This window comes from Nematostella vectensis, chromosome 6 (genome assembly GCF_932526225.1).
Source record: "Nematostella vectensis chromosome 6, jaNemVect1.1, whole genome shotgun sequence".
Taxonomy (NCBI): domain Eukaryota; kingdom Metazoa; phylum Cnidaria; class Anthozoa; order Actiniaria; family Edwardsiidae; genus Nematostella; species Nematostella vectensis.
This window is the reverse complement of record NC_064039.1, coordinates 9,168,261-9,179,621: the sequence shown is the minus strand read 5'-3', so window position 1 is coordinate 9,179,621 and position 11,361 is coordinate 9,168,261. Positions and strand designations below refer to the sequence as shown.

Below are 11,361 nucleotides of genomic sequence, written 5' to 3'. Positions count from 1 at the left end.
TCAGTAAGAAGTAAGAAATGAACCACTTTTGGGCGGCCCAAGGGGTTGGGGGGGGGAGGGCTGGTACACACTTCGTGTGTTCTCTCCTGCGGCTCCCACTGAGCTAGGAATTAGGAAGTCCTACCTCTCTCGTCAGCTGAGCCAGCTGAGTTGTCCCTTAGCTAACTAATTTGATAGGCGGATTACAGTGAAAATAAATGAAATAATGGCTGGGTGGGGAATTGTTTCCCATTTTCCTCTTATTGTTATTCCAGGCTTGCTCGAGGAAAATAGGTGTGATGTTTAGAGTAGATAAAACTAATATCAACCGGCGAGGAAACTATTGAGTTAAATTCAGTAAAGCTATCAATTTTTGGATCTTTCAGATGAGAACCGTATTGAGAACAGGTATTTGTTAACATTCGTTTATTTCGTCCAGTGATATACTGTATATTATTTTTTGACAACGTCTTTGATGACGAACCAAGTCGCATACGAGCCGCGCCTCGTGTCGGCGCTTGTCTTTAATCAAGGGTCAGCAGTGTTGGTCGCAGTAGTTCTGATGAGAAGCGCAATTCTCACAGTAGTTTCCGTAGCATGCATCCCAACAATCCTTTGCGGCGGCGTAACATTCCGCACAGCTACTGCGCCTGGTTATAGAGCTAGCGTCCGCTGGCTCCAATGAATGCAGAAGTACAATGCAAGCCACCAAAATTAAGACCACGGAGTGTTTCATCATCACCTGAAAGCACAAAATATTCACAGCTTGCCTGGGTTCATCTGTAGACCCTTTTCAAGTCCCATGAAATTAATTAAAATGAAAATACAAGTATGGGGCGCAAATTTAGCATTCCAGACTATGAGAAAGTTAGGATCGTAGTTCTATTCCTTACATGGGTCTTTCCGGACTTTACACGGGAACGTATCAAATCAAAAACAAAGTCAAAATAAATAAAAACATCCAAGGAATGTCCTTGGGCCCCCAATCAAAGGGCGTATCGTCGTGGCTACCTTTTTATCAAGCCCAACCTTAGATTACTCTCAGTGGTGTATTATGTTTTGTCAAGCGATATGGGACTATCGGATAATGCGTAAAATCGTATTTTACACAATTTACAAAGCCCCATAATGAGCCAGTCTTACTTTCTCTGGGTTGAAAGCCTCTATGGCGAGTCAGTCTATAACGAGTCTAGCCTGACAGAGGAAAAAAATGGCAAGTTTTCCCAAAATAAGGTCTGCTTAACTTCGGTAAGCTTGAATCTTTGCATAGATGTTTCTTCTGTTATGTAAACCAACATATCAAAAAGTGTTTTCTTCTAATGGAATCGTCTTCGAGATATGAGGCTTGAAGTGCATGAATGAATGTATGTATGAATTCTCCTCGTTTTTAGGGAGAAGTCGCGCTCTGATAAAAAATTAAGCCAACTTTGCTCGCAAATATCTAAACTTCATATCTTCTAGATTTCTTTAAAATTTTAAATTAAGCTTTCGGTCAGAGGAACTCCTTGTATCCGGAATCTTGAGCTTATATATTAAGAATTGGAAAATTTCATGCCATTTTTTTCCCCTGTCGTCTAGCCTGCGTAACAAACTTCTCCTTGGTTTTCAGCGGAAAGTCTGATCCGGTCGAAGAATTCGGCACTTTTTTTTTACAGTTTTACGCTAATACAGAAAACTTTCCGCTCGGTCAAACTTCCCACCGCCCCAGAGAAACGTTTGCTACGCAGACTGTCTAGTCATGCTGGGGAAGTAGATGGCGTACCTTCTCTGAGTTGAGCTTGCTTCACCGGCAGCTGGAAATACACGAGAATGACTTCACTGCACAAGCACGGTTTTTATTGGACTTTTGTTTGAACAAGCACAGAAAGTGGGCATCAAAATCATCAAATCCTACTAAAAGCGTTAATAAAAAGTCAATATTGATTTGCGTATATTAATTCGCATCCCACTACGGACCTCCATAAATCATTTGTCATTATGTTTCAACATGAATGGCATTCGTGACGGACCCATTCAAACGCCTCTGGTGAATAAAAAATGATGTCTTTTATAATAAAAAAAAAGGCTAAATGAATGTTGAGATGAAGTTAGGGTTGTAGTTGTTCATAAAATATCCACGAAAATATGAAAGACGTCACAAAGTCAGCGGACAGGTGGGACGGGGATGAAGACTCCACTCGAACCCACCCAAAAGCAAATGATCCGATAATTGGTAAAAGAGTCCCGATTTAGAAGCTTAGACCCGAGAAGATTTTTTATTGTCAAGTACAAAAAGGCATCTCAGCTAGCTACAAGGTCTTGTTATGTTGAAACACAAGGTGGACAAATACACATGTGGGAAACCACAAATAACGACGTCGCTTGTGTCAATTTGATTGCACGGGGATTGTTATTAGTTCGCGCTTCGTACTTCTTCCGCACTTTTATCACTTAAAAAAGTTTGTTTAAGAAATGTTATTTTTCCCATAAAAAGCGCATATAAAGCAAAGGAAACAAGCCGCGCTCAATGTAATCACACAGAAGAATGATGATATGACATAATAGAACTTGACAATTTTAATACGCCTGAATCAGTGCCTTCTCATAATTGGTATTCCTATATAAATATTTTCATGAAAACCTGTACTTTGGCCTTGATTGGATCTGATAATCGCTCCTGAATGCGATTGCGCGACACGGGAAGGCGCATTATGAGCCGACAAAATGTTTTTCGATGTCATATGTGGTATCTTTTCGCCTACTGGGAGGGCGAGAAAAGCTACGGGGAAAATAAATTTACAAAACAATTATTGCCCCGTTTGTCTCTTGAGTATTATACAGTAAAAGCCCGCAAGTAAGAAACAGAATATTAAGAAAATGCCGGTCTAGAATTTACTTTTGACATCTCCAAAAAAAATTGATAAGCCTTTTTAAATCATGATATTATAGTGATGCAATTGCAACACTATGCAAGAAACCTATTTGTGAAGTATGAAAAATGAAGAGTTCTTGCTCACAGGTTTTTACTGTAAAGCGTAATCTCGATTCGCTAACCGCCGAGAGTGCAGGCTCGCAGACGATAGCTAGTCCTTAAAGTATAAATATTTTCTTTGTTTCGCAAACCAGAACTATATATATATTTTTTCTTAATTCAGTCTCACCATTATAATTATCACCATTTACATATTCAGGAGTCGGTCGTAAGGTTCTTGAAAGATTTATATCCGGGACGGTAAGGGGGTCCCTGCAAGTTTCACGAGTTTCAAAAATCGGAAATCACGTTTCACGATAAACTGACGACAAGGATCAATCTTTACTCAGAAATCACGATTCACGATTTTTATAGAGTATACACGATTCACGCGGATCAAATTTTGCCATTCACGAATCACGGCAAAGAGCAATCACGGATCAGGGTTTTCAATTTGTCCTATTCACGATAAACAAAAAAGGCCGTTCACGGGTCACGAAAATAACCCTTACCGCCCATTTTATATCCCAAGTTACTGTTCTAGGGTCGTAATTTCTAAATAATAACCGCCTCCCTTTTGGCTCTTTCTGTCTTTCAAAGCAAATAATTCGCGCTATGGGTGTCTTATTATTTGTTTAAGCAGAAAGCTTGCGTAGCTTGCCACTTCCATGGCTAGCAAATAGAATGGAGCCCTTTTTACTATAGGATACATTGATTTTAAATGATAATCAATTTGGTTTTAGTTCGCTAATGGGCATCTCTATTTTGCATAGTAGCAGTAAATAAGATTTGGCACACAAGTCAGATCGAGTGATACCCTGGATACCAATCTATGGCCGTGATAGTGCCTAAAAGTTAGTTGATCAACACCAGTGATAATTAGCTTCGCTCGTCGCGGCATTTTGGCTGAGCGTCACTGGACGAGAGAAGTCTGGAGGCTCTGGTACCCAGGGTAATCGAGGGACTAAAAGTAGAAATAGTAGAAATCTAATAGAAATATATCGTAATAAAATAATGCGACACTAATGACGGACGCTGGTTCCCAAAGAACCAAAGCAGAACCAGAGCAATGAAGCGTCCAAAAGCGGCTAAATGCGACTGAAAGCGAATTGCGACAGAATGCGGTTAGTTTGCGGCCTTCATAACCAAATCAAAGAAGCGTCAATCGGCGGCTAAATGCGGTTAGTTGCGTCAGTCACGAAGACTACTAGCTGTAAATAGCTTTAGAGCTATCATTCAAAAGCGAGAGCTTCAAAATACGATAGACCGTCATCGTGAGACATTTTCACACGAATACAGACGTAATTCAATTCAAATTCGAGACCCATTTTAGCGACAGGTGGTGGGTCGTATCCAGTCTCTACTGGCTGTTGCGTGGCGTCCACAGGAATCCTGAAGTGGAGAAAATAACGACTGGCAGATAATAAATCCAAGATGGCCGTGATAATGCCTAAAAATTAGATTTGATCAACACCAGTAAGAAGTGGCATAGAAAAACCTTTTCATATAAACTGATATAAGGACATACACAGATATTATAAATGAAGAATCTTTATTTTTCAATTTGCATTTGGTGTCATTTTTAAAAACTATCGGCTTACAACATATGAGAGCAGAAGATATTTTATGCTCTTTTGGTCTAAGACTTACAGCGTATTATTTTTATTTTTTATTTTTTAGGTTTATGTTATGTAATGTTTTAGTGTATGTGTGTGTGGGAGAGGGGGACTGCAGACAAAGTTCTCATATGATAATAGTTTATAAACAGGAACCCACAGAAGAGGGCCAGATGGCAGTAGAACACAAGAGCTAAAACCGTGGCCGCCATTGTCGGCGCCTAAGCATTTTTGTTGAAAAAAAAGGAGGGGGGAGTTGGGATAAGTGCATTGAGGAATAAACACACGATAATATATTATGGCGTAAATTTTGTTTAATTGCTTTTTTACAGCTGAGCGATGAATGGGAATAGAGGATGGTTGTTGCGAATGAGATTTGTTTGATTACTTCATTTTGCAATGTAGCGCGTGCATTATTCCTTATACGCCTTGGTTTCCACGAGATGGTTCAGCAAAAGGACAAACAATTGATTGAATTGGGTTTATTTAATTTTTTTCTACTACCATTCACATTTACACAGAGTTATTACGCGTATGAGGTATATGCGCAACATCTAACGTTTACGTACCTCAATATATTGCAGCATTTGTAATTGGGCAGTGATGACGTCACATCACGTGATCAATTCGCAGAAAAGGCGGGACAAAAGCAACTAGCAAATGACAACCACTTGACAGTTGATTTATCCCGACTTTCAGGCGATCTTATCCCGACTCTCAGGCGATCTCATCCCGACTTTCAGGCGAACTCATCTTGATCATTCAGGCGAACTCATCCCGAGATTATCTGTCTGCATCCCCACGCTGATTTAGTTGTCATGTTTGTCGCTCTTATCTGTTTCTGATTATCATCCTCCTTGTCTTTTCCTTATTTGCAAGGGTTTTAGTGATATCAATTGAGATGACTTTTGTTGCTTAACGTGGTATCTATCGCGATTGATGTTAAAATCGACATCTGCAATACTAAGAGTAAAGGGAAATTTTGTCCCTGTACTGCTAAATAGAGTAAAACATAAAAAATATATAAATAATAATTATAAATACCCGGTCCGATTTTGATTAAATGTTGCCTTTACAGCTTTTGAACGATGCAGATAAAAAAAACATCGCACAAATAAACAAAATTGTATGGCATACACTTTAAAAGTTCATGAATAAAAGCGCGCCAAAAATCGAGATACTGGCCGCGCCAAAAAACGTATGCGTCAAAATATCTGCTCGCATGAAAAAACACCCTTTCACAAGTTGGCAAGACAATCCGAGTGAAATATACGTAAACTGTTGAGCGTTATAACGAAAGAAGTCAATCACAAAGTGTTTGCTAATGATGTAATAATTGCAGGCTTCAGTGATCAGCCTTTAACCGCCTGAGTAATTTTTCTAAAACGACATTTTATGTACTTTCCGATCTTGTCAACCCGTGTATCTGAAAGAAAAAAAGAAACACCTTCTGTTAATTTAATACAGGGTTAAAAAAGCGTTTCTTTGCATTTCTTTCTATAGTTTTTGTAGATAGAAAAGTGGCGATTGCTTGCCCAAGTGGTGTGAACTGTTTACCACACCAAACACTAAGCTACCAGTAAACCTGCAGGTAAGGGTCCCCGGTGTTCGAACAAGCTCTCCGCACTAGCTCAGCTTACGTTAAAAGGTCGAGTTTTCACTAAAATTATTAAAAGCGAATAGGAAATATGGCCACAAAATCGTATAAGCAGATGTTTAAAAGGTTATGATCCTAAAAATAGAAACAATAAAAGGGAAAGAAAGGGCTAGCCGAGAAAATAAAGCATTCATTTACTATATGGGAACTTGAGGAATATATTTGGCATGGTCCATTTCTAAATAAGAAAAAAAAGAAGGCAGAAAAACGTACTTTTTCCCAATAAACAATTTGAATTGAGTGAAAAACGAGCAATTTCCAGGGATCCGGGATCTGTTATATACCTGTCACCCGTCAATCCAGTACAACATTATTTACCTCGGCTTTTGCTGAAAGGTCTCCATCTATCTCTGATCCAAGCGAACCACTCTTTTTGGGCCTGTAGATGCTGCTGCGGCTACAAGTCAAACTGAATGCCTCAACATCTTTCCGCCGCTTCATTTATGCCTTGGAAAACTTCATGACTTCCATATATTGGAATGTTGGTACACTCGACCAGGAGTACATCATCTCAACATACAAACATCCTGACATAGAATACGCGCTCTGATTGGCGGGTTCCTAGGGCATGCTTGCTTCTGATTGGCTAGCGTTGTAAGAGCACCCGCAAGTGCCGGCGGAGTGATGTAATACGCGGTGAAGCGGTTTGAACACAGCTTGGATATTCAACACAGCCGAGCAATCAACCACAAAATATGCGTGAAGAAAATCTTTACGCTGGACTTAACATTACCTCATAACTCAAAACACTGAAAAGGTTGACACACATCTTATAGAGTAGAAAACATTTTTATTAATTTTGTTCATATTCTGTTACTTCACAACTGTTGGTAAGAAGGATGTTGCGTTCATTGTCCCTTGAAACAGCACATCTTGTTTTTCGTGGACAGTAATCGCACAGACGAAGTATCCATTATTCATTCGGGGCAATATGAGGTAACCGTAAAGGATATGAACTATCAAGTTTCATGAAAATTCCAGTTAAGGTAGAAATAAAATATCCATTCTAGGAAAAAACAAAAGCGCTTTTTTATTGTAAAAGAACTGGCTCGCCGATATTGTAGAGCGAAAAATGTCCTCATAAAAACCACTTCGTTTCTTTTCGTGATGTTTTAGTGGTAAGTGTTGTGTTTGATCCTTCGAAGTAAAAACAATTTGTACAGTCAGAGCTACTTGTAGAAAAAATAAAGATAATATTTTATCACGGTATGCCGTTATACGGTGACAGTGAAGCTAAAATGTTTCAAATATATCAAAATATAGTTTGATTCACCAATTCCCATTATTAGCTTCTCTCCATAACTTCTGCAACTTGATATTAGTTTTTATTGGGTAGAGAAATGAAAGCTTAAACACGAGGTTCCAGTATAAAAGTAATGATACCGCCCCTTTTGTACTTTTATTTTGCCATTTATTGGCACGAGTCATCGTGAAAAATTCAGCGAGTGTGCGTTCAAACGCGGCAAAGTAATTTGGCGATTTGAGAAATTTATGTAATTTAGGTAAAATTCATTAAAAAAATGAATTAAGTTAGTATAATAATTCCTTGTCATTGTGGTTTATATGTTTTTGACTTATTATATCACGAGATTTAGTGTTTAGTAGGATACAGCTCCCGGCCCGAGGCCTTTTATTTTATACCGGTTCAATGGCTATCGACATCTTTTCGAAAGTGAGCGCGCGAAAGGACTGGACGTTGTTGTGACGTCATAATCATGCTAATACAAGCACGCAAATATTTATCAAAAGGCTAAGGAGAAAGAGATAAAAAGAAAAGCGATTAACAAACCAAAATCAAAGTACACTCCAGCTCGATGTGCTTATTGATATGCATTGTGCAATGGTATAGATGCCTGGTGTACGACAATTCTTCACAGATCTGATGGCAAGATTTTCTGAGGAGGCCCGCGTTTTAAGAGACAGGGGTTATCAGTTTGTAGATAATGGTCGGCTTGGGGAAGGGACGTACGCGAAAGTAAAGTGTGCCTATTCTACTCAACTAGCCAATCATGTCGCGGTCAAAATCATTGACAAAAAGCGAGCACCGTCGGATTTTATTAACAAGTTTTTGCCTCGTGAGATGGTTGTGATTAAGAGACTTCGGCATAAACATATCATACAAGTTCTCGACTTGTTTGAGGTGAGCTACTTTTGTTAGAAAGTGTGCAAAGTATCCCAATCAAGTCATATGTCATTAGAAAAGGGGCATAAAAAGGGGGTCATCATAAAATTACAGTTACATAGAACAAGATATACTATACAAGGTATACGTAGAACAAGGGCTTTTACCAGATAATATCTCGCCTATTTCGTTTAATCGAATGACTGTATGTTATAGTTGCCTTTTTTTTTGCTCCGACGTAGGGCTCGTAACATCAGCGCAACTCTGTTTCACAGAGGCGTTTAACATACCCTTTCAACCTTGTATTGATTCATACCATGTCTTCACCACACCTTTGCAGACCATCTAGAACATTCTACATCTTGTCTGTAGTCTTTCTAGTTATACCATGTATGTTGAAATATTTTCTGTGAACACTGTTACAAACACTGTTACACTATCACATTGTAGCGAGAAGATAAACAATGTTCACCACTCACCAGACATACCTAGCTCACAATACACACTGTGTAGCCTTCGCCAGCCAGAAAGCGCGCATTATTCAGAATTCAGACAAACTTCAACACATCGTTCGTTACATAAAAAAACTTCGACATAAAGACAGTGCGCACTGTACACTGTACACTGTACAAACTTTACCATGCAGACAATGCGTAGTGTACAGACTTACTTCCATACGCTGCGCATCATTTTATAGTCTATAATCTCTGTACAGCCAAATCCGCGCTTCATTTGGAAATAATGTCTTTGTTTTTTTAAGGTGCGCGAAAAAGTGTATGTGATAATGGAACTCGCTACAAGAGGGGATCTTTTAGAGTATATCCGTTACCGAGGCTGTGTACGTGAGAGAAAGGCAAAGAAAGTCTTCTCCCAGTTGCTGCAAGCGGTAAAATATTGTCACCAACAGGGCGTGATTCACAGGGATCTCAAGTGTGAGAATGTCTTATTGGATATCGGAGATAATGTCAAACTGACGGACTTTGGATTCTCAAAGTTGAATCCACGGAAAGAACTGTGCAAGACATTTTGTGGTTCAGCAGCCTACGCCGCTATTGAAATATTACAAGGTAAAACCATCGTATTTAGTACTCGTAGACAAACACGAGCCCACTATTAAACATCTCACTCAGAGGCGTGGCTGGCTCGCGCAACTTGTATGAATCAGCGAAGGAGTATCGCTAGAGCACACACACACGAAACACAGTAAAGTAGTCTATTAATGTTCTTTCTCGAGCTATACAGCTGATAAGCTATAAATCAACACAAGGTTGAAAAAGTATGTTGAACGACTCTGTAAAGAGTCGTTGTGCTAATTCAAAATACTTTTTAAACCTGGTGTTGATTTATAGCTTGTCCACACCACACCTACGCAAACCATCTTGTTATTCTACAGCTTATCTGTAGCCTTTCTAGTTATACCATATACAGTTAATAGCCTGCCACAAATTATCAATGCTAAAGACATTTTAAACACCTTTCTTCTGAAGAACTAATCTCGAGTTACCTTTCCGTGGACCTCGCGATTCTAGCTATTGCCAGGACCCTTGGATTGCTAAGATGTTTAACTGAAAACATAGTTTAACTGAAAACATAGATAGAAAGATGAGTCCATCGAAAATCAGCGCGCGCTATCGTGGCCACAAAATTTTTTAAGAAATTTAGCAATATGGGGAAATCGAAGTAGTTCTTATTGAAACGACCTTTATAACTATGAGGTTTACGCCGTGCTCTGATTTGCAATTAAGCATTTAATTGGCTCGCTGATTCATAGTTGGAGTTCATTTCAATCAGATAGTACTTTTTGCGTCCTCCTCATTGGTTTTAATTGGTATACACAAAACGTTTGGTTGCCAATCTAGCGCGCGTCGCACTGTACATTCCGCAATGAAATAGTCATAGGAAACAAGGTTTACTTTCGCTAGAGATGGAAACTTGAGACGTTAGCACTCACTTCGCGTGTGAAAATAGGGGCGAAGGGGACAGAGAAAGCAAAAGGAAAAGAAAGGGACGGAACGGAACGGAACGGTTATCCTTTTCTTTCTTCTCACTTGCGTCTCGTTCGAACTGTTTTTCACACGAATGTAAGCGTCCTTTATCCGTCTCCTTCTCTAGTAAAAACTCGACTTTAAGTAGCATTTTTAGAATTATCTTTCTATTCTCATCAATAACAGGTACCGAGTACGATGGCGAGAAAGCCGACATTTGGAGTCTAGGTATTATTCTGTATACCATGGTAACGGGACGCATGCCTTTCGATGACGCGAACATGACGACATTGCTGCGTCAGATTAAACGGGGAGTCGAGTTCAGGAAACCAAAACAGATGGTTTCCGAGGAATGCCGGGATCTCATACGGTGCATGCTCACGCATAACTACGAATATCGCATCATCATTCCTGAGATCGAGGCTCACAGGTGGATAATATCAGACCTGCGAGAGGGATCATCAAGTACATCGGAGCAAACTATAGAATCGTTCAAGTCAGCTAGATCGAGTTGAATAGAACATTGCATGGTCCTATGCATTGATCATCCCAGCGTCTGGGGTTGTATTGCAAAATATAGGAATGGCTTGTTTTCGAAGTTTTTTCTAGAATTTTTCCAACAAGCACCTTCACAGAGAAACAAAGAATTTCTCATCATAGTCTGTTATACTTATACCGTGATTTGTTTAATCTGATATATTTTATCACGTCGTCTATTTTATTCGGGAAAAAAAGAATCCAAACCTTTAAACTGCAACGCGGGTTACCATGGGTACAATATTAAGGTTAGCCAATTAAATGGGAGAATCGCAGTTTTGATTGACACCGTCGTAGGTGCGCACTGGAGCATAATTTCCCTCACACTGGCTGACAAGTTCATGTCAATCAAATATTACGTTTCTCGCATTGTACTTGCCTTATTTGGCAATTGTCATGTGACCGCTGTCGCGCGCGTTCCATTCGTAAGTCTACAAAGAACAAAAATCTGATTTTCATTATTAGTTTGCGTAGCATTGGGGGTTATGAGAAAGACATGATGTAGATACATGGTT

The 11,361-nt window shown here is 39.4% G+C and overlaps 1 protein-coding gene and 2 long non-coding RNA genes across 3 annotated transcripts; 1 reads left to right on the top strand and 2 right to left on the bottom strand.

Annotated features, from left to right (window-relative positions):
- Positions 1 to 390: 390 nt before the first annotated feature.
- Positions 391 to 1,829, bottom strand: LOC116615608. The gene is made up of 2 exons (XR_004295026.2): positions 1,742 to 1,829; positions 391 to 721 (listed from the first exon to the last, which is right to left on the bottom strand). It is a non-coding gene; the product is annotated as an uncharacterized LOC116615608 (long non-coding RNA).
- Positions 1,830 to 5,012: 3,183 nt separating this feature from the next.
- LOC116615609 lies at positions 5,013 to 6,689 on the bottom strand. Its single transcript, XR_004295027.2, has 2 exons — positions 6,521 to 6,689; positions 5,013 to 5,971 (listed from the first exon to the last, which is right to left on the bottom strand). It is a non-coding gene; the product is annotated as an uncharacterized LOC116615609 (long non-coding RNA).
- Positions 6,690 to 7,906: 1,217 nt separating this feature from the next.
- LOC5508627 (testis-specific serine/threonine-protein kinase 3) lies at positions 7,907 to 11,013 on the top strand. Its single transcript, XM_001629156.3, has 3 exons — positions 7,907 to 8,342; positions 9,085 to 9,391; positions 10,496 to 11,013. Exons 1-3 carry the CDS (start codon positions 8,052 to 8,054, stop codon positions 10,822 to 10,824), a joined length of 927 nt encoding a protein of 308 aa, XP_001629206.3. The 5' UTR covers positions 7,907 to 8,051; the 3' UTR covers positions 10,825 to 11,013.
- Positions 11,014 to 11,361: the final 348 nt, after the last annotated feature.

Bases quoted from the DNA above. Each gene is read 5' to 3' on its own strand.
- LOC5508627 (XM_001629156.3), top strand. From the start codon at position 8,052: ATGCCTGGTGTACGACAATTCTTCACAGATCTGATGGCAAGATTTTCT. The intron at 8,343-9,084 runs GTGAGCTACTTT...TGTTTTTTTAAG, and splicing joins AAGTTCTCGACTTGTTTGAG to GTGCGCGAAAAAGTGTATGT. The intron at 9,392-10,495 runs GTAAAACCATCG...CATCAATAACAG, and splicing joins CGCTATTGAAATATTACAAG to GTACCGAGTACGATGGCGAG.